General features: G+C 35.8%; 1 protein-coding gene across 5 annotated transcripts in view; it reads left to right on the top strand.

The window, feature by feature from the left end:
- The window catches only part of CNTN6 (contactin 6), a 295621-nt gene extending 284427 nt beyond the window's left edge, over positions 1-11194 (top strand). For all 5 annotated transcript variants that reach the window (XM_014731452.3, XM_070238578.1, XM_023620065.2 and 2 more), the window contains 3 exons: positions 9030-9142; positions 9890-10058; positions 10915-11194. In XM_014731452.3, coding sequence (XP_014586938.2) covers positions 9030-9142; positions 9890-10058; positions 10915-11018 — 386 coding nt within the window. In that variant the 3' untranslated portion in view covers positions 11019-11194. The remainder of the gene's footprint in view (positions 1-9029; positions 9143-9889; positions 10059-10914) is intronic.
- Positions 11195-23753: the final 12559 nt, after the last annotated feature.

Raw genomic sequence — 23753 nt, 5'->3', positions numbered from 1 at the left:
TTGTTGAAAGAAATCTATGATGACATAAAGAAATGGAAAGATATTCTATGCTCATGGATTGGAAGAATAAACAAAGTTAAAATCTCCAAATTGCCTAAAGCAGTCTGCAGATTCCCTGCAATCCCAATCAGAATCCCAATGACATTCTTCATGGAAATAGAACAAAGAATCTGAAAATTTATATGGGTCAACAAAAGACCCCACATAGCCAAAGCAACCCTGAGAAAGAAGAACAAAGTTGGAGGTATCACACTTTCTGAATTCAAACTATACAGCAAAGTTATAGTCATCAAAACAGCATGGTACTGGCAGAAAAATAGACATATGGATCAATGGAACAGAACTGAGAGCCCAGAAATAGAACCACACATCTATGGACAGCTACTCTTTGATAAAGGAGCCAAGAACATACAATGGAGATGGGAAAGTCTCTTCACTAAATGGTGTTGAGAAAACTGGACAGCCACATGCAAAAGAATGAAAGCAGATCATTACCTTACACCATACACAAAAATTAGCTCAAAATGTATTAAAGATTTGAATGTAAGACCTGAAATCATAAAACTCTTAGAAGAAAATATAGGCAGTATGCTCACTGACATTGGTCTTAGCAGTATCTTTTCAAATACCAAGTCTACTCAGGTAAGGAAAACAAAATAAAAAATAAACAATTGGGAGTACCTAAGATTAAAAAGCTTCTGCATGTCAAGGAAACCATCAGCAAAATGAAAAGACAACCCACCAACTGGGAGAAAATATTTGCAAATCATATATCCAACAAGGGGTTAATTCTCAAAATATATAAAGAACTCATACAACTCAACAACAAAAAACAAACAACCCCATCAAAAAATGGGCAGAAGATGGGAAGGCACATTTTTCCAAAGAAGATATACAGATGGACAACAGGCACATGAAAAGACATGCAACATCACTAATTATTAGAAAAATGCAAATCAAAACTACAATGAGATATCCCCTCACACCTGTCAGAATGGCTATAATTGTCAAAACAAGAAATAACAAGGGTTGGAGAGGGAGGATGTGGAGAAAAGGGACCCCTCATACACTGCCAGTGGGTATGTGAACTGGTGAAGCCACTATGGGAAACAGTATGGAGATTTCTCAGAAATTTAAAAATAGAAATACCATACCATCCAGCTATTCCACTGCTGGATATTTATCCAAGGAACACGAAATCAGAAATTGAAAGAGACTTATGCATCCTTACGTTTATCGCAGCATTATTTACAATAACTAAGATGTGGAATCAACCCAAGTGCCCATCAGCAGATGAATCGATAAAGAAGGTGTGGTGTATGTATGTATATATATATATATATACACAATAGAATACTACTCAGCCATAAAAAAGACAAAATTGTCCCATTTGTAACAACATGGATGGAGCTTGAGGACATTATGCTAAGTGAAATAAGTCAGACAAAGAAAGACAAATACCATATGATTTCACACCTATCTGGAAGATAAACACATCAATAAGGAAGACAGACTAGCAGTTATCAGAGGAGAAGGGTGTGGGGAAGCGTGAAAGAGATAAAGGGACACACATGTATGGTGATGGATAAAAATTAGATGATGAACATAATGCAGTCTATACAGAAACTGAAATATAATAATGTACACCTGAAATTTACACAATGTTATAACAATGTGACCTCAATAAAAAAAAAAGAATTCCACACACCCCTTAAGAATAGTCTTCAACAGACACACAAACATGCCCACACACAGAACAGGACAGTTATGAATGAATTTTATTTATTTACCAAAGTTTATTTTTTGCTATTCACTTAACAATAGCCCCAGTAAACTTTTTCAGTCTGTCCCACTTAAGAAAAAATCACAGATATGTATGGTAATAAACTGACAGATATTTTAGTACAGTTGTTGAGCCAATATTCACATCATCTCCTATTACATGTAACCCATTTACCAGTTTAAGGTGGGCTGAGACCTGAACAATAAACTATTTACTTCAAAAAGATATATTTATGTGCTTGTGTGTGTCTGTGTGTGTGTGTGTATATATATATATATATATATATATATACGATATAAAAATAAGGCTATATATATAAACACACATTTATATGTACACTCATACATATACACATATATGCATACGTACATATACACACACATACATATGCTTATATATATATACATATATATATATAATCTTAGAAGTAACTTTTTTCCTGGAACCTGAATTTGCTAGACTGATTCATCATGCAACCTAAATCAACCATGTGTTAGTTTGTGCTAACCTATTCTATGTGTCTAAGCAGAAAACTTGTTTCCGATGTGGAAACATCAGGTTTGTTCAGTTGACCCACTTAGTTCTTCAAGTCGGCATGACTGAAGTTCGGATTAAATGCCAAGAACATTATTGTTTGTCTGAGTGTTAACACATGATCAGCCTCATCAAAGAGTGGGAGCATCTTTTGAAAACAGTTTAATCAGCAAGAGTGAATTTACCCAGGATGTAGTGCTAGAATACATCTACTGAGAGAAAATTGAGAGGAGAGTCAGAAAAGTTAATGTGAAGTTTAGTTTTTCTTTAAGCATCCATCTTCTTTCTCGACTGAGTCAAAAAAATAAAAACCCTAATTCCTAATTTCTTTCATGGCAACCCTGTTTCAATATTTCTCAAATTTGTTTTCCCTAAGCTGTAAACTTCAGTGTCATTATCAAAATAGCCAACAAGGACTTGAGAATGAGAAGGTTCTACAAGTCTCCATCTCATCGTATTTGAGTAACAATCAAACCTCTAATTTTGTTCTCTTAACATTCTATATCACTGACATTGTGAGAAAAGAATAAAAATTGCTTTAGTCTCCTGTTGCTGCTGATCAAATTACCACTATTAGTGGTTTAAAACAATGCATATCTATTATTATACATTTCTAGAGGTCAGAAATGAGAAATGAATTTCAATTGTTGGAAATTAAGGTGTGGGTGATGGTGTGCTCCTTTTTGGAGGCTCTAGAAGAGCATTCGTTTCCTTGCATTTTCTCGCTTCTAGGGACCACCTACATTCCCTGTCTTGTGACCCCTTCCTCTGTCTTCACTGCCAGCAGGGCAATATCTTCAAATCTCCTTCTAACTCTGACCCTCTGCTTCTGTCATCACATTTCCTCTGACTGGCTCTCTTGCCTCACTTTCTCTCTCCTAAGGACTCTTGTGATTACACTCAACTCACCTGGAGAATCCAGGATTGTCTCTGCATCTCAAGATCCTGACTTAATCACATCTTCAAAGTCCCCTTTTTCATATAAAGTAACACATCCACAGGGTCTGGGGATGAGGGTCTGGACACATTTGGGGTGCCCTTATTCTGCCAACCACTGTTACAAAATATTGAGCACTTCCATGTCCCAAGCACTGTGTTCATTTTCTGCATACATTATCTCACTTAATTATTACAACAAATCAAGGAGTTTGGTATTTTAACTCCTAGATATGAGAAAACAAATGTTTAGAAAGTTTTTGTTGTGGCATCTGTTAGACTGACATACTATGAACATGGGTTCTCTAAATCTCTCCATCCTTTGAACACTGTGCTAGCTCATAATCTTCATCTCTAACCATCTAAATTTTCTCTCTCCCACAAGACTCTCAAATCTTTAGTACAAATCTCAAACCACCTTGAAATTTTTCTTCCTAAAATGGTATCATACCCTCTTCTCCTTCCAAAATTTCATTGTTTCCTTTATTCCAGAGAACAAAGACTAAAAAAATAGTGTACTAAATTTTTCACAATCTGTCCCAAACTTACATTCTGTCCCATTCCTCATCTAGCCCTGGCTGCACCAGACTTACTGATCTTCTAAGTTTAATATTCATTTGTTTGACATCGTGTGTTCTCTCAGTTTGCAATGCCCCTGCCATGCCTGTAAACAGTCTTTTCTGCTGATCTATAAGTTTTCCCTTAATGTGCTTGCATTTTTCTGGGTGTTCCCATAATTTTGGCTCATTGTGAGACAGTGTTGGAAAGAAATAGAAAAGGAACTTCAGAGTGAAAGAAGGTTGGATGTGAATCCTAGCTCAGCCATGTACTATGGTGTGACAGGTCTAATCACTTGATAACTCAGAACCCATTTTCTCATCTGAAAAACAGAGATGATGATACTCTTCTCTAGAGTTTGCTATGAGAGCTAAAAGATATAATGTACACCAAGGTGACCCAGAGGCTGCCATGCAGAGAGAGCTCGGTACGTGATAATATGTATTACTACATTTCTTCTTTAGAGATGATTTCACTTTCTTTGCATTTCTTAAAGTGGGAAAGCACAGCTACTGTCTTTCTTTTTATAAATTTGTTGCAAAATTTTCTTCAAGGGTCATGGAAGGACATCCAAAGCAAAGATGAGAAATGACTAATGAAACGTTGAAGGTACCTCTGATTCAAAGTGCTATCCCGGGATCTAACTTGGATTTTCCATGTCCTTGAGATAACATCAAGATTACCTCTGAATTGTGGTGACAGCAAAAAATTCTGAATCTATCACACGTTCATACTGTCACAGTCTAGATTTTCATTATGATATTTGATCATCCATTATAAATTCTGAGAAAGCAGAGCTCACATTTACCAAAATCTCTGCCTACTCTGATTGGGTAAGCTAAACAGAAGACAGAGCCTTTTTGGGGAAATAGGATGCTTCAATCACTCAAGAAAATAGTGCCTCCCATGACCTCTGCACAAGATTAAGTGCCTAATGGAGATTAAATTTGGTGAGATCTCTGCCTTCAGGCAATTTCTCTTTTAGAGGAGTCAACCTAAAACAAGAAAACAACAAAAAAATGAAATAACCATTATTTTTGAAAAGTACTACGAAAAAATGATTAAGAGGCTGAGATATACATAAAAAGGATCACCTATATGGAAAAGGCTACATATTTTGATATGACACATAAAATTAAAAGGAGCTGGTGAACAAAGGAATCTCCCAACAGAAAGCAGAGCAAATGCAAAACTTCGGAAGTCTTTGTGATTGTTGTTGCCGGTGATGATGGCCCTATCGTTATTTTAAAGTAAAGATCTGTGGTTAACAGTATCATAGCTTAGTGAAAATGTGTATTTTCAAGAGACAACTGAGGGCCACTGCCAATATACTGTGATCTACCCAGACATCACTTAAGTGGAATTTAGATTTACAACTAAAGGGGAAAAATATGTACTTCAATTCCAAGAGGAAAAGAAAAACAAAAGCGCTGCTTATGTAGAAAGAAGTATTCAGACCCACAAACAGAAAGTGTTGCAAATTTGGGTTCAATTTGGCCCCTGACATTGACTGACTAGCACTCTGTGCTGGATTTTTCTCGCTGTAAATATGCAATCAATCCATATTTAGACATAAAGGAAGCATTAAGCTTTTATTTCATCTTGCGCTTATGTTCTTTCTCTCTTGCCCAAATGTCAACCCCATGCTGTTACTTAGAAGTGTAACATAAGAAGTTGTTTTTGAATTGAGTTCACAGTGTGAACTACAGTTGAATATAAATGCCATCTACAGAAAATTGATCACAGGGAAACCATTAGAGCTGTGAAGGGCTAGTTTAATGTTGCTCTGTCATTTGATTAATAGAAAATGATTTAGTCTTTGGAAATTGCCTGGAAAAATTTTTTAAAAAATAGAAAAGTGCTTGTTTGTTGCGTTTACCACTGACCATACAAATATCTATGGCATGTGTTTCATATTACCCATGTGACAGTGCTTTGGTTTTTCAAGGTAATAGAAATTTCAATTTCATCATAGTTACCTGCAATCCAGTTAATCAAATACATCAAGCTCATGAAACCAGAACTATTAACAGTGTTCATATTAAAGTAAGGTCCTCTAGAGCAGCTTTCAGAAACTTTTTTTCAATACCAGACAAAAGACATTAACATTGGAGTCACACTCGTGGGCAAAGATAAGAAAGGCAATAGACCATGAGAACTTCCCAGATAATTAGCTGAGGCTCTACCTCTTTATCTGCCTTTCAAAAAGCTGGTGAAAAACCCAAGTAAGAGCAATATTATTAAGGGAAAATCTTGTATATACCCTAATTATATTTAAGAAGTGAATCGTTTGCAAACTTTGGAATTGTATTATTAGTCACAGACCACTTTGAGCACAATTGAAAAACTGATTACGTTATAACACCACAGTGGAGACTGCTACTCTCCAAACAGAGAATTAATAGTTATTGAGCTTTATAATATGTACCACTAACCAAGTGAGCAATGTTTCATATTTTATTTCATGTAAGCTAAAAATCTTATAAACTAGGAGATTTTATTTCATTCCAAAGATGGGAAAACCAGGGCTCTTGGAAGAGACTGGATACGGATTCAAGTTTCTCTGATTTCAAAGCCCAACTCTTTCCACCTTCTAGCTAGCAAGAGAGGTAAAGCGTGCTGAATAATTTATACAATTTGCCATTCATACCAAGAGTTCATTCCTGATAGAACTCTTCTCTTTTTATGTCCATAGAATGCCTTACTTCTGCTTTGGAAAATAAGGAACCAAATACAAACGTTTCAGGGTCATTGCCATAGTCATAAACTCCTTGTCCACGTAGTTGGTAGAAAGCAATTCTTCTATCTCCCAGCCTGGAGCTTCATCATTGGATTCATAGTGATGAAAACAGTACTTTTTCTCTAAACAAACAAAACAGACACAGCAATAGATGAAAATTTCAGTATCCATCACTGCCAGTGACATCAAAGGAGTGAATTTTTGTTTTCTCTGTATTGATTTTATGATATTGTTAATGTTAGTGCTTCGTTTTAAAGAACAGAGATAAAAGAAATGTGCCATGACTGAATACTAGTTGTTAAAACTATGATACCTCATGAGAATTTTTATATTAACTTTTTTATTGCTGAGAAATTAGAAATGACACTTTGGGATAAGTTGAGGGAAAATAGTTACAAAAATACTATTGTTGCCATCCAGTCCTTTGGAAATAAATGTTTTGACAAGAACCCACTGAGAGCTTACTAATTGCAAAACACTTAGGCCTTTAATCCTGATTGGGTTTATACTGTCAGGAGGCATACTAGGACTTAGTCAATCCAGTTGGCCTGTCCAACTTATAAATCCATATGGATTTCTGCAGATTTGGCCATGGCAATGGGCCTTGATTATAGGATAACGTAATGAATGGATTGTCCACATTGTGTCACCTATGGATCCGCCCACAGCCCAGTACATCATTAACATGACCTGAGAAAACGACACAGGACCCTGAGTAGTTTTTCTTTAGCCATCTTATTACATAGTCATTTGTTCAACATATATGCATTGTATGCCTTCTATGTGCCAAGCACTGTGCTAGAGGTTGGTAATACAGAGTTGAACAAGGCACATGCCCTCAAGAAATTTAAAGAAACACATGAACAAGAATAACTATAATTCAATGTGATAAATCCATAATAAAATATGAACTGAGCCCCATGGGAGCATAGTGGAAAATGTCTCTCTACCATGTCTCACCTGGGGTGTAAGGGACTGAGTGAACAATAGTGTTATCGTAGTGGGTTTGAGGAAACAAGGGAATGCATGATAATGCAATGTCAGGCACCCTGTGACACTTCCAGGGACACATAAGAGATTAAATAGCAGTTGAGTCAAAAGACCATAAGAAAACATTTCCATTTCCATCAGTGTTATGATGAGTTAGATATTATGTTCATTCAGTCTCACAAATTCATATAAGATGCCAAAAACATCTTACTGGGTAATTTTATCTTTGCCTCTGCTTTCCAGCTGAATTATTTTTAATCCCTCCAGTTTCTTAAATCTGAAAAATAATCACGTGGACTCAGATCTTTCAGAAACAGCAGTGTTGTCATGGAGAAACACTAAATTGAAATTCAAGAGACCAGGATTCTGATTTGACTCAGCTCATTACCTGCATGCTTTTCGATAAATGTCCTCCCAACCTGGACTCTTGTTTTCTTGTGTATAAAATTTCCAAGTTAGACCAGATCCATTACTTTAGAAGGTTGATTCTAAATCCATCTTCCCTTATTTCCCACCACCTTTTGCCCAGACATTAATTATAGCGAACTAAAAGGCACAGTTTGGATTTAGAGTAGATACCTTTGGGGATGATCCCTCAGTTTGTAATGATTTTCCCTTTGCTGGGTTCCTAATAGCTCCGTGTGTATTAAATGACACGCATCTTCCTCATTATCTAGCCACAATTGATTGGGCTAAGATAGACATATGGCCAAATTAAGTCAATCATCAGCTTCCTCTTGGGAACTCTGGCCTGGACGATCTCTGAATAGAGGAGGTTTCAAACCTCAGATATGATGGACAGTCATGATTTCTGCCACATGTGCTAAGAATGACAAAGAGACTGTCTAAGCAAGATGAGCATGCAGCAAACACTAGTGTGAGAAGCAGAAAGAGAAACTTCTTGGCTTTTTGACATTTTTCTTTTGTCCTTCCTGAGGCCGTGTTGTATTCTGCCATGAGTTCCAAGAGATTCCCCATATCTTTCACAAGCGATTACTAAGATTTTGCTTAAAACATCTTGAGTTGGTTATATTACTTACAGTCAAAGAGGAGTGATTAATACAAGTAAAAGACTGTTAGGAATGGACATCTCTGTGTTGAAATATATGAAAGGTTTCCAGCCTGAATTTGCCTGACGTGCTCATTGATTGATGGCTGAATGGAACGCTAGATAATGGAGCCCTCCATCTATTTATAGATGGTAAAGTAAACAAACTAAACAGAAATGATTAAGAAATTAATACTGGACATGCAGCCAGTCATTATTAATTCATAAGTTTGTCAGACAGACATTCCCAAATGACCAGAATTTGAGTGAATTTCCTTACTCTGATTAGAATTAATATGATATTTCAAATGACTCTGAAAACATTTTAGCTCCTTCTATGCTAATCATCTAGGACTTATTTTCCCTTTGCATGTTGAGGGGTCATACAGTAAACATAGGCTAATTAATAGTCATTTGGATCTTTAATTATCTTTTTAAAGCTCCAAGCCAACCACCAGCTAACATTGCCTGGAAGCTGACAAACTCTAAATTATGCCTAAACTGGGAGCATGTAAAAACCATGGAAAATGAGTCTGAAGTATTGGGTTACAAGGTGAGTATTTAGTTTCTCATTTAATCCTATCAAGTAAGTTACTAAGGAACCAGAAATGTAACAATCAAATAGGAAATACATCTTGTGCCTGTGGAAACTTAGGAATCTTTTTAAAAATGTTTTGAAAATATTCAGCATTGCTGCTTTCAAATTCTTCATTGAAAAGTTTTGTATGCTGAGGTCGGTAATGTGTCACGGAGCATCAAGAAATAAAATTCTACAGTATGTAATGTTTTTTCTTCAAGTGACTCCCCTTGCCATCAAAAGACAATGGTATATGTGTGAGATGAGAATGAGATCAAAGAATATATTCAGATAAAATTTCTAGGGCTTAGGTTGCAGTAAGATGTGATCTTTTAACAATATAAAAGGAATCTAACAAGAGTATAGTCAAATAGCCAGAGCAGATCATTTCCATCAGTGGTAATAGACATCCTCTCGAGGCAAATGCATATATTCAGATGTTTGAAATGGGTCCAAACTAACCAGTGACTTTTCACAGCAAGTTCCAAAGATTATAGCCTCAAGCTATTTAATTAATAGAGATAAATCTATTCTCATGTCAGAAGCATTGGCCAAAAAGGAAATTTTTTTCTTAACAACTAAATTCAAAGAAAAGGCATGGACTGGATATTTCCTTCCGAGGAGTACAGCATTTATAAAGATACGTCTTACAGTGTTCTGTAAGAATGTCTGAACCTTAGAAAAGCAACATGTCCATTTAACTTGATTCACCATTTTATTCAGATTCTGTACCGGCAAAACAGACAGAGTAAAACTCATATTTTGGAAACAAACAATACATCAGCTGAGCTTCTGGTTCCATTTGAAGAGGACTATTTGATTGAAATAAGAACAGTTAGTGATGGTGGAGATGGAAGCAGCAGTGAGGAAATTAGGATTCCAAAAATGTCAAGTAAGTTGAATCACCATTGCTGTTGGAGATTTTGAATCTAGACAGCTGCAGCATGAAATCTGGGCTCTATGAATCTTTCCAGTTCCTGTCTAAATGTTGGGTGAAAAAACAAAAGGTCTGGGTTTCCTTTTTCAATTATGAGCAAGTGGTATTGAATCAATTTTTCTTTAAATAATCCTTCAAATTTGCAACATGCTCACATATTACAAAGTTTTATGTTTCCTCATTTGAATCTCAAAAAAAAAGAAATGACAAAAACACACACAACTGTGTGTCATTGGTGCATGATTCATTCTATTGGCACAAAAATCAGAATGTTTTTCCATGGGTACTTGTAGGCTTCTGAGAGCAAGGACAGAAAATATGAAGCATGTGTACATATATCCCTCTTCCCGTATTCATGGCAGACATCACTAATCAATCATGGTATTCATATTCAGCTGAGTCACAACTTTTAAATCCTCTCAATACTATGTTCCAAGGAAGTAACATCAATCAGTCAGATTTAGTATGTAATAATCATTTATTATTTCTGCTTTAGAAGAAGCACTCAGTCATCTGCCTGAATCTGTGACAGAGTAAAAGTCATCAGCTACCCCATGTTGGCCAATTCTAATTTACCCTTTAGTCAGACATGGACAGCTTAGGCATTTTTCTTTTTCATTTTTACATTTAAAACACATTTCCTAGGACAGAGGGTCAAAGATACTTCCTTAAATTAAATAGAATGTAAGTGAAATGAGAGTTCTAAAATATGTTGTTAAGGAAAGTAGGCATTTTCAGTCAGGAAAAATTAATCTAAAAAGCAATTTTACTTTTTCCTCAAGATATTTTGCTTTATTTTTATCTCTTGCAGGTTTGAGTTCCAGAGGGTTTCCAGTCTCAGAACCTAGAGTCCATTTCCTGTCTGTCATCATGATTTTTTACTGTTTGCTATTCAGCCACTTAAACAATGAATAAAACCATAAATCTTTGAGAGTTTTTTGAAAGTAAATCATTCTGTAAATAAGCTCTCCAGCCCCCATTGCAAGATACATTCTTAATACAGACTTATTTGGAAAGAAGAAAAATGTATATTATTAAGATCTTATAAATATCTATGGTACATTAATAAAACAGTTTTAAACACTTTCGAATTTTAAAGTTCACAGTGATTACATACACTCAGAAGGTTCCAAATTAACTCTTGGAATTGTAACTGCTGTGTCTTTTAAGTGATTTATATGGAGATTATAAATAACTCCCCTTGATGACAATGATAAATACGAAATACGTTGCAGTTACCCTAAGATGTACATTTTTTACTTACTCCAGGCAATTTACTTTAGTATTAAAAATTTTCACCGTACTTAGAAATAAAATATAATTATTTGTTTATATTTGGGATTCCTTAAAAAATGTAAGCTATTCCAAAGCATGATATGCTTTTATCTCTGAATCAAGTTGGGACAAGAAATATTTGTACCCAATAATGTGTTCATATACATGACGTCCTTCTCAATTCGCTTTTCTAGGAGGTTCAATAATAATTATGGCAGAAAAAGTGCTTTCTGGTGAAGAAAAAGAAAAGAAGGGAAATAAGCACCCACCTAAAATAACTTAACAACTTTGGAATATAGTAAGCAATTTCTCATGACAAAGTTTGATTTTTTAATCAATTCTGTATTATCCCAAGGAGAGAGTTGCATGAACAGGTCTCAGGTAATTATTACAAATTGTTAGCAAAATATATGGCCTTATTTTTATACAACAAATAAATCTTGGGACAATTATTTAACCAGGTTTTTTACATTTTGGTCAAAATATTTTTTTGCCAATCTTTTCTGCAGCTATAAAAATGATCCTACACAGTCCAAAGCTTAGAAAACTTTTTGTGGGTTGACTCCTCTCTGAGATGAACCTATTTAAGTCGGTGGTCCCACTTCTTGGGATTGCACATTATGGAGAAAGCAGTCTGAGAGAAGGAAAGGTTAATGAGTGGGCCAATGCCATTTTATGTAACCATCCATTTTCTTCACAAATAGCCTTGAGGGCTTTGTCCTGCTGTCAGCCTGCTACAGCTCCCAGCCAATTAGATTTGATATCCTGGGGAGCCAGGAGTGAGAAATAGTCAGACTAGGTTTGCCTTCTTAACATGGTGTGTCCTGTTAATTATGATGAAAATATTTGAACTATCTTCACAACCCTCAAATCACACAATCCTCAAAACTGGATTTTGTCATTTTCCTTTCTAAAGTATCTGAGAGCTGTTTAAAATACTCCACATAGTCAGCAGCAGAGGGACAATGACTCTTCATAGTTCAGAATTACTCCTTGCCTGAATAGTGTGTCAAGCACACAGTACAAATTAATGAGCCTTATTCTCCCCCATGCCTTAAGATCTGGCTGTGCTTTTATGGATAAAAATAAAAAAGCAACAGCAAATACTGTTTGGCCCACTCACGTTAACAGCTGCCTGTCCAACACGCATCTGTAGTGATCAGAGATACCAGCGATGGCACATGGTCTTGATGGTTTTCTCAAGTTGGTGAGAGAGAAGATTTTTGTCCTCCTCTCCGAAGCAAAGATTGAGAGTTAAATACACTATGAAATTTTTGTTTCCACTGATTGAGTGAATTAAATATATAGTCATATGTGTATGAGTCCAAAAGCTAAGTCAGTTCTTACCAATAACTCTTATATGTTTGCAAGTGTGCTTTAACTTATAATTAGTGAAGTATTAAAATTTTGCGCTATTCAATATCTAACATATTATTTATTTTTTCATCAATCCATACTCAATTTTTCAGACTACAATTTGGCATTGATATTAAACAGTGTATGCTTTGGCTCTCAATTGATCTGACTCTCTACTCTTAGTGAAGTTTTGGACACATCTTTTAACATCCTCATATCACTATTATCAGGATTAAAGGATATAATGTACACAAGTATTTAGCATTGTGCATGGAACATTGTAAGTCATCAGTAAATGGAGCTGCTGTCATCTGCTTCTATGAACTAAACCATAACGAAATAAATTACTATACTTTCTTAAGTGTCTGATAGACTATGAAAACAGATTCAACCTGTGTTCATGTCAAAATCCAACATAGCTTCAAGGAAAATTAGTAGTCTACCTACTTTTGACACTAAATGGCACTAAAGACTGAAAGCAATGGTGGTTCTGTCAATTCACTTCAGGAAAATATTCTGTGTAATGTATATACTCATTTGACATTTAGGGAGGATTTCCAGTGGATCCCTCTATTAACAGAGTATATTACTGTTACAAACTATTATAAACATGATAACTCATTTCCATACTTCTTATAGAAAAGAGAAAAAAAATGTGATTGCACCTGGAAACAGCAGGAGGAAGAAGAGGGAAAAAAGATTAGGAGACTTGACAGGAAAAATAGAACATTATAAAGCTATGGGCTGCCTAAATAATGAGACTTCAACTGAGGTCTGTTTCCTCTCTTTTTCTGTTGTTCACACTATAATCCTTCTGGGTCAGTGTCTCTTCTTGAACTGACACCAGAGGATGGCTCATGGGAGGATGTGCTTGCTATCTTTAACAGCAAATGCAAAACAGTGAGGGACGACCTGGAGTGTGTTTGGATTCCAAATGCAGTAATATAATCACTACCTCACATAAGCAAATCTACTACTTTTAAGTCTCTCTATATTATCGGTTTATACTCCATCTTGGGATGTCAAGTTTTATGCACTCCCTATATGCTATAATTATTGCTTTATTTGCTATAGAACTGCATATTTAATTCAACAGAGAGTTTTTGTTCTAGAATTCAAGAATATGGTCATCACTTTTCTGTTGAACTCAGTATTTGAATTAGTCAGAGTTCTCCTGAGGAACAGAACTAATAGGATGTGTGTGTGTGTGTGTGTGTGTGTGTGTGTGTGTGTGTTGAGAGAGAGAGAGAGAGAGGGATTCTTTATAAGGAATTGGCACACAGTTATGAGACTAAGAATTCTAGACCCAGGAGGGCCAATGGTATAGTTCCAAGTCTCCAGGTCTCCAGTCTGGGAACAAGGAGAGCTGATGGTGTAGTTTCCATGTGAGTCTCAGTGGGAAGACAGGAGAAGACCTATGTCCTAGCACAAGGATCCTTAGGCAGAGAGAAAGAATCCTTTCTTACTCAGCCATTTATTTTATTGAGGCCTTCAACAGATTGCATGAGGCCCATCCATGTTAGGGAGGGAAATCTGCTTTACTCAGTCTACTGATTGAAATGTTCCTCTCACCCAGAAACACCCTCATAGACACCACTAGCATATTTGTGCACCCTGTACCATAGTCAAGTTGACACATAAAATTGACCATCAAAGTACCCTTTTTGATGATTTTAAATAATTCAATTTTAATTCCATCAACTTTAGAAATGGTTATAGAGAAACTCTTCTCAGTTTATTTATCTGTAAAAATGAGACCATGGGATAACAAGATCTCTGAGTTCCTTTTAAACCCCATAATTCCATATCAAGCTGCATAGTGCGACAACTTTTAGCACAAAACAGTGTTTCATAACTTTTCTCAACCCCCACAAACTCTGCAAAGCTTTTTTAGTTTTTTTCTATATTTTCGTTAGCTTAAATGACTGTGCTAAGCTTTTTAAATTGGATCTTATATTGCTAAAAGAATAGTTAAATTGAGTATGTTTTTCAAACTATAGAGAACCCTCAGAGATTCTGACCCGTCTTCACACTCCATTGAGCATCTCTGGAGTATTCAGTGGCTCCCAAGTGCAAGGCTATGATAAAGTTTTCATTATTAAGTGAAAAAGTGAGACAAGGTCAGAGGATGTGGTGAGATTTTAATAATGAATAATTTATGAGATATTTGAGAGATTATGACTTTCTTCTGCTTTTTGAGGTGAAATGTCCACTCTTTGATGAAACAAAGTCTGAATATCAGCTTGCCTTATGTATTCCATTTTAAAATACCCTTATTTGCTGAAAGACTAGGTTACTTTCTATAAATCAATTTGGTTATTATTATTTAAGACTTTTATCTTTTGAGAAAATCAAAAGCCTGAAAATCACTCATTTAGTTTATCTCTTTTTTATACTTTCTTTCTTTTATCTCATTAACATCAAATTACTAAGTTTGACCTTACGTTTATTGACCTAAATTTTGTGAGTTAAGAGCTTACTCTCTCACCCTTGAACATCAATGTTCTGAGTTCTATGGAATTATTGGTTATGTCCATAAATGCAACCACAGGTCAGGGAAATCTGATCTGCCTTTTATAACACGCTGTTAATATAATGAAGATAACAATGAGAAAAGAACATTAAAATCCTGAATTTTTTCATTATCTTAAAATTTGGATATTTTAAGTTTTCTACTTTTCCATATTAAAATTTATTTTCTTTCATGAAATTTTGAACAGTAGCTATTAGGCTTTCTTTCATGTCTTTAGATAACAAAATAATTTTTATAAAAAGGCAGATTCATCTACCTCATTATTTTTAATATTCCTGTTTTTGACAGAGCTTAGCATAATCCTGGAATGAGAGAATGATGCTTAAAATACATATTTTGCTTTCTGGACTGATTTATACAGCCAACTACTGGGACAAATTTGTTTTCTCTTAGTTTCCTCAGGAAAATAACTGTTTTTCTTTTATAAGCTTGGATAAAATAATAAGCTAATCTAAAGTCCAGATTTTTATGGGTAAATAATATATTCCTGAAAGAAATAAAATAAATAAAAGTAAAATGTTTGGAATATAGTCTTTTTTGAAATATCGTCAGAAATGCTAAATTATTTTCCTGTTTTCAAAAACATATACTTTACAACCTGAGTAGGCATACTTTAGAAAATACTTCTCTTGTCCCTGATAAGGCTCAGGAGAGAAGCGGACTTGACGACTCTTTAAATAAAGGTAGCAACTTGTAGCTCAATGAGTGAGAAAAGAAATCCTGATGTAATGAATTGTTTTGCTCCCCCTCCACATCAAAGACTGGAAAGTATGCTTTGCAGATTTGTCATTTATTCCTGGAACCGAATGCTGTATTGGGTAGGTACCTATTCTTGGACAGAGATTAATTAATGTTTGTAAGTCACTTTGAAGATGAAAAGCATTTCATAAGTTCTAATCATTTTTATTATGATGATTTTTTCCCAGAAGTGTATTGACTTTTTGCAATGGCACTTTGAAAAAGCATGTATTAGTAACTGAGGCCAGGTACCATGCCTGGAGAAAAACAGTAATTGGGAAGTTTGAAAGGTAATAATTTTGAGATACTGAAAATTTAGGTGAATTCATAATAGCCTACTTGGACGAAATAATTTTAATTCAAATATGAGGTAACCTACATCTATTCATGATTGAGTTTCCAGCTTGTGAAGTAAATGTCACAGCAACAGAATTTGTTCCTCAAATGATATTTACTCACAACAGATCTCAAGTATTCTCATGGGCTCCAGACAGTAACAATAATGAGTGTAGGCAACTTTTATTACCTTTAAGTACAGTCGTTATAAAATCTCCCAAACCAACTTTGAACAGATTAATTTCAGCCTATTTTTGTTGACAGCAAAGTATAATTGAATACATTACTGGCCTTCTAATTCAGATCATTTTCCTTATCCGTTTAAAAGTGAAAGTGTTGTCATCCTAAATTATTGTTATATTTAGACTTGCCAACTCATACGGAACTGTTTTCATCCTTTTAAATTCTTAAGAGTATGGCCTTTAGAAGTTTCTAAAAGAGACTCTTAGATGAAAGGACACGGCTCATGTTATTTTGAGCAATGTTTGGAATTATTTAATATTTCAAGTTAGATGATGGTTAAGAATGAGTTGCAACTAGTTAAAAACTGTTTGAAGAACCTACAACTTGTTGCTATCAAGAGACAAACAGGAGAGAAATTAATACTCACTTCAAACCTGTTGATAGGAATTAAGATATTGCATCTGTCTATCTGAAATTGATATTCCTCACCAGAAAACTTCCAGTGGTTTTTATTATATCATATTGCCTTATGTTACATTATAGTATATCATAACATATCATATCAATTATATATTATTTATGTTATGTTATGTTATATATTTCTCTCTTGTCTGACTCTTCTAGAAAATAAGTCCCAGAAGAACTGGACCTTATCTTCTTATTCCCCCTTGCACCTACCACACTCAGAAGAGTGTCTGACATCTAGTAGTTGCTCAAAAGATAGATTTTGAATGAATAAACAACCCAAAAGAAGCATAAATTGCTGTTTATCAATTATGTTCATCAATTGTTTGGTAGAATCTCGTCACTCTTCCTACAAAAGTGGCAGAGTTTACCATAAGAGCATTATTCTTTAGTAAAGCTTCCATGTTAAGGTATTATAATTTGGTAGGATGCATAATTGATACATTTCTCCCTGTAAATAAAATATTTTGTTTTTTTAAATTTTCTAAACTCAAAACAAATTTTAAGAGCTACTTTTTTTAATAGAAAATACACGTGGTATATAAAACCTTGTTCTCCTTCCATTATAAGATTTTTTAAAAAATTTTTTATTGAGTTTATGATAGGTTACAATCTTGTGAAATTTCAGTTGTATATTATTGTCTGTCAGTCATGTTGTAGGTGCACCCCTTCACCCTTTGTGCCCATCCCCCACCCACTCTTTCCCCTGGTAGCCACTAATCTGTTCTCTTTGTCCACAGGTTTAAGTTTCTCATATGAGTGGATCATACAGAGATTGTCCTTTTCTATCTGGCTTATTTCACTTAACATAATTCCCTCAACGTCCACCCATGTTGTTGCAAATGGGACGATTTTGTTCTTTTTTACAGCTGAGTAGTATTCCATTGTATATATATACCACATCTTCTTTATCCAATCATCTGTTGATGGGCACTTAGGTTGCTTCCACATCTTGGGGATTGTAAATAATGCTGCAATAAACATTGGGGTGCATAGGACTTTTGGAATTGCTGACTTCAAGCTCTCTGGATACCCAGTAGTGGAATAGCTGGATCATATGGTAGTTCTATTTTTAATTTTTTGAGGAATATCCATAATGTTTTCCATAGTGGCTGCACCAGTTTTCATTCCCACCAGCAGTGTATGAGGGTTCCGTTTTCTCCACAACCTCTCCAACATTTGTTACTATTTGTTATAAGATTTTTAATGGACAAAATATTCTAAAGGTTGCTTGTAGACACGTGACTTTCAGAATTGTGTAGTCAAGCTAGGAAGCAACAAACCATGATGAGAAGAAATCATACCGATCACTCCAAGGTCTGTGTTGTAATTATTTTGCCTGCAGCCAGATTAACTAAAGTCTACGCACTTGACCATACACTATAATGAAATGTAATAATCTTGTCATGCTGCAATATTAAATCCATATATTCAGCAAGGGGAGTATTTTCAGTTGACAGATATAATACAGATTTATGACATCCTCTTCTTAGGTGCTACTTCTTTAGGTCATATTATAGGATTCACTCAGGTGTGTTTCCAAGAGTTCTGAATACCTTATGGATTTACTGAAAATTTCAGAAAAAAATAGTTCTTTGGCATTACAGAGGTTGCAAACTTTCTGGCTGAGGTCCAAGATGGCCACAGATGGATTAGATGTCATTAGAGGGTGTTTATTTGAAGATTGAAACAGTTGTCAGTGTTCAGGATTCAGAAGATTCACGTGAATCCAGCCTTCCTTGGGTAGTTCTGGGCTGCCTTCCTGCATGGTGCTAACCTCTTGAGCTACAGAATAGGTCCTTCCCTTTGAAATGCAATGTTCTTCTTTTCAGCATGCTCCCCTCCCAGCTTCCATAATCCATTCACTCACCTGTCTGTCCTCTCTAGACATTTGAGTTTTGACTCCATTATATATGAGGAAATGTGCTTAGAAGACAGTATTTTATGGTGGAAAGACCATTGGATTAGCAATCCCTAATCAGATGATCTTAATAAAGATTCTTTTTTATTCTAAACTTGTTTATTCATCTATACAATGAGAATGAAATATTTTCTCCAGATACATCATGAAGTTTTTCAAAGAAAGATGTAAAATAAAGCCTGGAAAGGTGTCTATAAATTTTATAAGGGGCACTGATTGGCTAAGACTCTCTTTGAACTTAGTGTTTTGTTTTGTTTTGTCTTGGTGAGGAAGATAGGCCCTGAGTTAACATCTGTTGCCAATCGTCCTCTTTCTTTTTTTGCTTGAGGAAGATTGTCCCTGAACTAACATCTGTGCCAATCTTCCTCTATTTTATATGTGTGGGACACTGCCCCGCCCAGCATGACTTGATGAGTAGTGTGTAGGTCCACTCCCGGGATCCAAACCTGTGAACCCCAGGCCACCAAAGCAGAGGGCAGGAATGCAACCACCGCCCTACTGGGTGGCCCCTGAACTTACTGTTTTTAATGAAGTGTAGTTCATCCTCGAGAATGCCAACTGTGGCTTTCAAATTAGGCTGTGGGAATAACTTCTTTCTATTGTTATTCTAATTATGTTAATTCCTAATTTTACTCTATGTTTTTGAAAGCTTAGTAATAAATATCATGTTGTTTTTAATAGCATATTATCTTAATTACATGAGCATTTCATTTTAGCTCTCATGAACTATGAATATTTTATGTAAGAAAGCTGAACATTTATATAAATGAAAATATAAAGTTATAACATAAGCCATTTTTCTTTTAAAAATATATCTTTCTGTTTGCATTGAGATCTGAAACATTGCAACTCCTTATTAAATAGAGCTACATTTATAATTCATCAAATCATTCAAGAAACACTTATTAATTGTTTGCCATTTTTATACATTGTGTCTGGCTCTGCAAAAAAATAGTGAAGAGGAGAAATATGCTACCAAGGTAGGGAGCAGGTAATAAGCCACCAACTTTCCCTGACCCCACTGCACCAAAAAAAACAATTACAAGTTGTAGTCAGTGCTAAGAGGAAATAAGGAAGGTGCTATGATAGAGGTGAATAAAAAAGGGGTCAACTCTGGATAGGGTGATCAGTTACGTTCTAGAAACAGTTTCATTTACACTGAAACCTGAAAAAGGAATTTGCAAATGCCTTGAAGAGGGAGAGAGCTCAGTGTGTTCTAGTTACTCAAGGAAGGTCAGCATGGAGGAAGGGTGGAGCCAGAAGAGGACAATGGCATGAGTTTGCAGAAGTAAGTGCAATCTGGCTATTGTGGACTTTTGAGGTCATGAGAAGAAATTGGTTTTAAGTTTTACATATTATGCGTGTTTTAAGAAGATTTCTCTGGCTATTATGTGATAAATGGATTGCCAGGAGTCAAGAGTGCAAGGCAGAGGTTCTGGTAGTAGTCCCTGTGATAGACTATAGAGGCTTAGACTGGGTTGGTAGCAAGGGCTTGATACCTCTAGACTGGTCAAGAATTACCAATTGATTGGCTATAATGGGGGCAAGGGATGCCTTTGATTTTTTTGTTATTTTATCAGATGGAGAATACTAGGGAAGGAGCAGTTTAGGAATACAGATGATAGGGAGAGATAATCAAGATTCCTTTTTTGGGAGTTGTGAGTTAGAGAAACCAGCCCTGGTGTCTAGTGGTTAAGATTAGGCACTCTCACTGTCATGGTCTAGGTTCATTTCCTGGTCCGGGAACTACACCATCCTTGTACTGGTTGCCAGACCGTGGCTGTTGCATGTTGCTCTGATGCTGACAGATAGGCCACTAGTTTTTCAAACACCGGCTGGGTCACCCACAGTAGACAGGTTTCAGTGGAGCTTCCGGACTCAGACAGACTAGGAAAAAGGACCTGGCCACCCATTTCCAAAAAATTTGGCCATGAAAACCCTGTGAAGAGCAGCGGAGCACTGTCTGATACAGTGCTGGAATGCGAGAGGATGGCGCGAAAGACTAGGCAGAGTTCCGCTCTGCTGTGTGCAGGGTCTCTAGGAGTTGGAATCAACTGGATGGCACTGACAATAAGTTAAACACATACCTGTGAGAGATCTGTGTGGAGATATCAAAGGGACACATCACTGAAAATAGGGTCAAAGAAATCTAGGTTTCCCCAGTGGTTGCAGCTCTTTTATTAGCAGCTAATAGTGAGCCTTGACCTCTGAGGTTACTTGTGAAATGACCTACTTCACTTTCTGAGTCTCATATTTTTCTTCCTTATAATGCACTGCTATGTCTAGGGAAACGAAGTTGTTTAGTCGTACTCAAGTGGTATAAATGGTGCATAACTGCTGTTTTATAATAAGAACCCTAATCACTGCAAGATCTTGAATCAGCCGTGTAAACAGGTAAATTCAGATTACTGCCTTGACTTTACTAAGCTTAGAAACGCTTTTTACCCCTAAGTGCTCAGAAGAAGAAGTTAATTATAACTCAAAATTCATCAGAAAACTCCATTCACAGAATACTTAGGGAAATTAAGATTGGTTACTGATCCATTCAAAACAGACAGGTTCTTCAGGTCTAACCAAATTCCAAAATCAGCAATCAACAGAACTTCTACACGTTTTTTCTTTTTTTGACTTCATTCCAAAAAAGAGTTATCAAACTCTGAATTAGGAAGTTTAGGATAACCAAATGATTTGCTGTCCTCTGACATTTTTCTTTCGTTCCTTTAGGCCTTTGCTTATACTTCTCTTTCTGCAAGGAATGCCTTCTTACCTTTGACTGCACCAGGAATAGCATCTTCAGTAACCAGCCACACTGCCACTATGGAGAGTTCCCACAGAGTCCCACCCTCCACCCCAGACATGCATTTCTCCAGGCCCTTGAGCTCCTTGCATGCATCTCTATCATAGCGTTTGGCACGTTTTTTCAACCGTTTGGTTTACTTTCCTTTTTCCCTCATATAACGATGAACTAATTGAGGACTATGAATTCTCCGCACTTACTATTATGCGGAGCGCCTAGTAGGCTTTTAATTCTGTAGCTTTGTGACAATTAAAGAAACAGGTCTTTTCTGTGAACTTACATTTCAAGGCAAACAAAATTCCAGCACTATTGCCTCCTTGGTCCAGAAGACAGGTTATTATCCAAAGGTAAAATGATTTAGACATCTTCATCACCAAAATCAATGTTTAATTTATTTTCCTAAATGGATCCCTCTTTACTTTTTTGACCTATCTTTACAATCTTGGCGTTCAGCACCCATAGAATCATTGAGTTGCATGAATTCTTGGTGGAAGATAATTCTAGCTGTTCCCAAATTGTAGTCTCCAGACAGGACGAAATATGATGCTTTCAAGGGCTAGACAGTCAGTAGTTTAGGAATAAATTGTATTGTTCTAGAAAATCTGTAATTTGGTTGTTGAGACATAACACTCCATTTTTTCATAGAAATATCACTGATGAAGGCTCCTTCTATAGCCCACAAAGCCTATTACTTCATAATGGGTTGACAGAATAGCATTTGGTGGTCCTCAAGAACCCAATCTTAAAATAAAACTGCTATTCTCTGCAAAAGTGCTTCTAGAATCATGGTTTGGCTTAAGGGAAACACATCTTCCTCCAGCCATGTCTGCAACTTCACAGTGGTGAAGTTCCACAAGAGGTGTGGTCTCTCTCATGATAGGGGACAGGAGCCCCAGTAAAACAGGAGGGGAGAAGTGGAAACATAAGATCTAAGTTGCAGGAATTAAAGGACTGTAGGGAAAGAGCTTTATGCAAGTGAAACTCCCTTTGTCAGATAAACACTTTTCACCCATATACTGTTTTTCTAATCTTTTAAGGAATTTTCCTGCCTTATCTCTTTCTATTTACCTTCCCTTTTAATAACCTCTTTAACCTCATCTGTTACCACTCTAGCCTTGATTTTTTGGTGTTCTAACACAGCAGAACTTTATTCGTCTCTACCCAGGAGTTGTGGCCTGTCTCATCCCAGGGCCTTTGCACGTGCTATTATCTTTTCCTGGAATTTCCTTTTGTCCTCACTCATCTACTCTTTCCCCTTTCACCTAGTTAATTTCTATTCATTCTGATTATGTAAAAGCCTCCTCTTTATTCCTCTATTGCATCAATATCACTTTCCTAGCACTTACCATAACCACAGTTTTTAAATTTATAAGTGGTATTTTTTAATTAATTCTTAGAATTTTCAATAAACTGCAAGCTTCGTGAGGATAGTGACCATGTTGTTTTTGGTTGATGATTGTATCCCCAGTTCCTAACACAGTACCCAGCACATGGAAAGCTCTCAATAAAAGGGGTTTATTTATAAACAAATGAGTAACAAATAATAAATTCAAATAAATATCTAATAAAATAACACAAATTATTTAATTACAAGAGATTGAAAATCAATGAGTTAATGACCATCACGTATATCTTTTATAAAAGGTTTTTCTCTTCATAGACCTCAACTTAGAGCTTTTGATATGGAAGTTATTCCTCAAATCATTTTTATGAAACAGAAAATAACAGAAAATCAGACAAGTTTTTATTAAATTTTACTTTTAAGGCCTCTTTTATCTCACATCTACCTGTGCTTTTTTTATATCAACCTGGTAGAATGAAGGTGATGATATCTGATTTGCATAACTCTACCATCCCATGACCAAGACAATTCTTTCTAGGGACCGTCAAAATCCTTCTAAACATGATGCCACTGGCGACTGTCACTAATTAATTTTTTTGGCATCAGGAGATGAAATTGACTTGCAATCCCTCAGAGGAGCAAAGAAAAATCTCTCCTTTCTGTTATCAGCAGGATAAACTTTTCTGGGGAACTACTATGAGAAG

Source organism: Equus caballus, chromosome 16, assembly GCF_041296265.1.
Source record: "Equus caballus isolate H_3958 breed thoroughbred chromosome 16, TB-T2T, whole genome shotgun sequence".
In the NCBI taxonomy this organism is placed as follows: Eukaryota; Metazoa; Chordata; class Mammalia; order Perissodactyla; family Equidae; genus Equus; species Equus caballus.
Note: the sequence above shows the minus strand (reverse complement) of the source record. Positions and strands in the feature narration are given on the sequence as shown.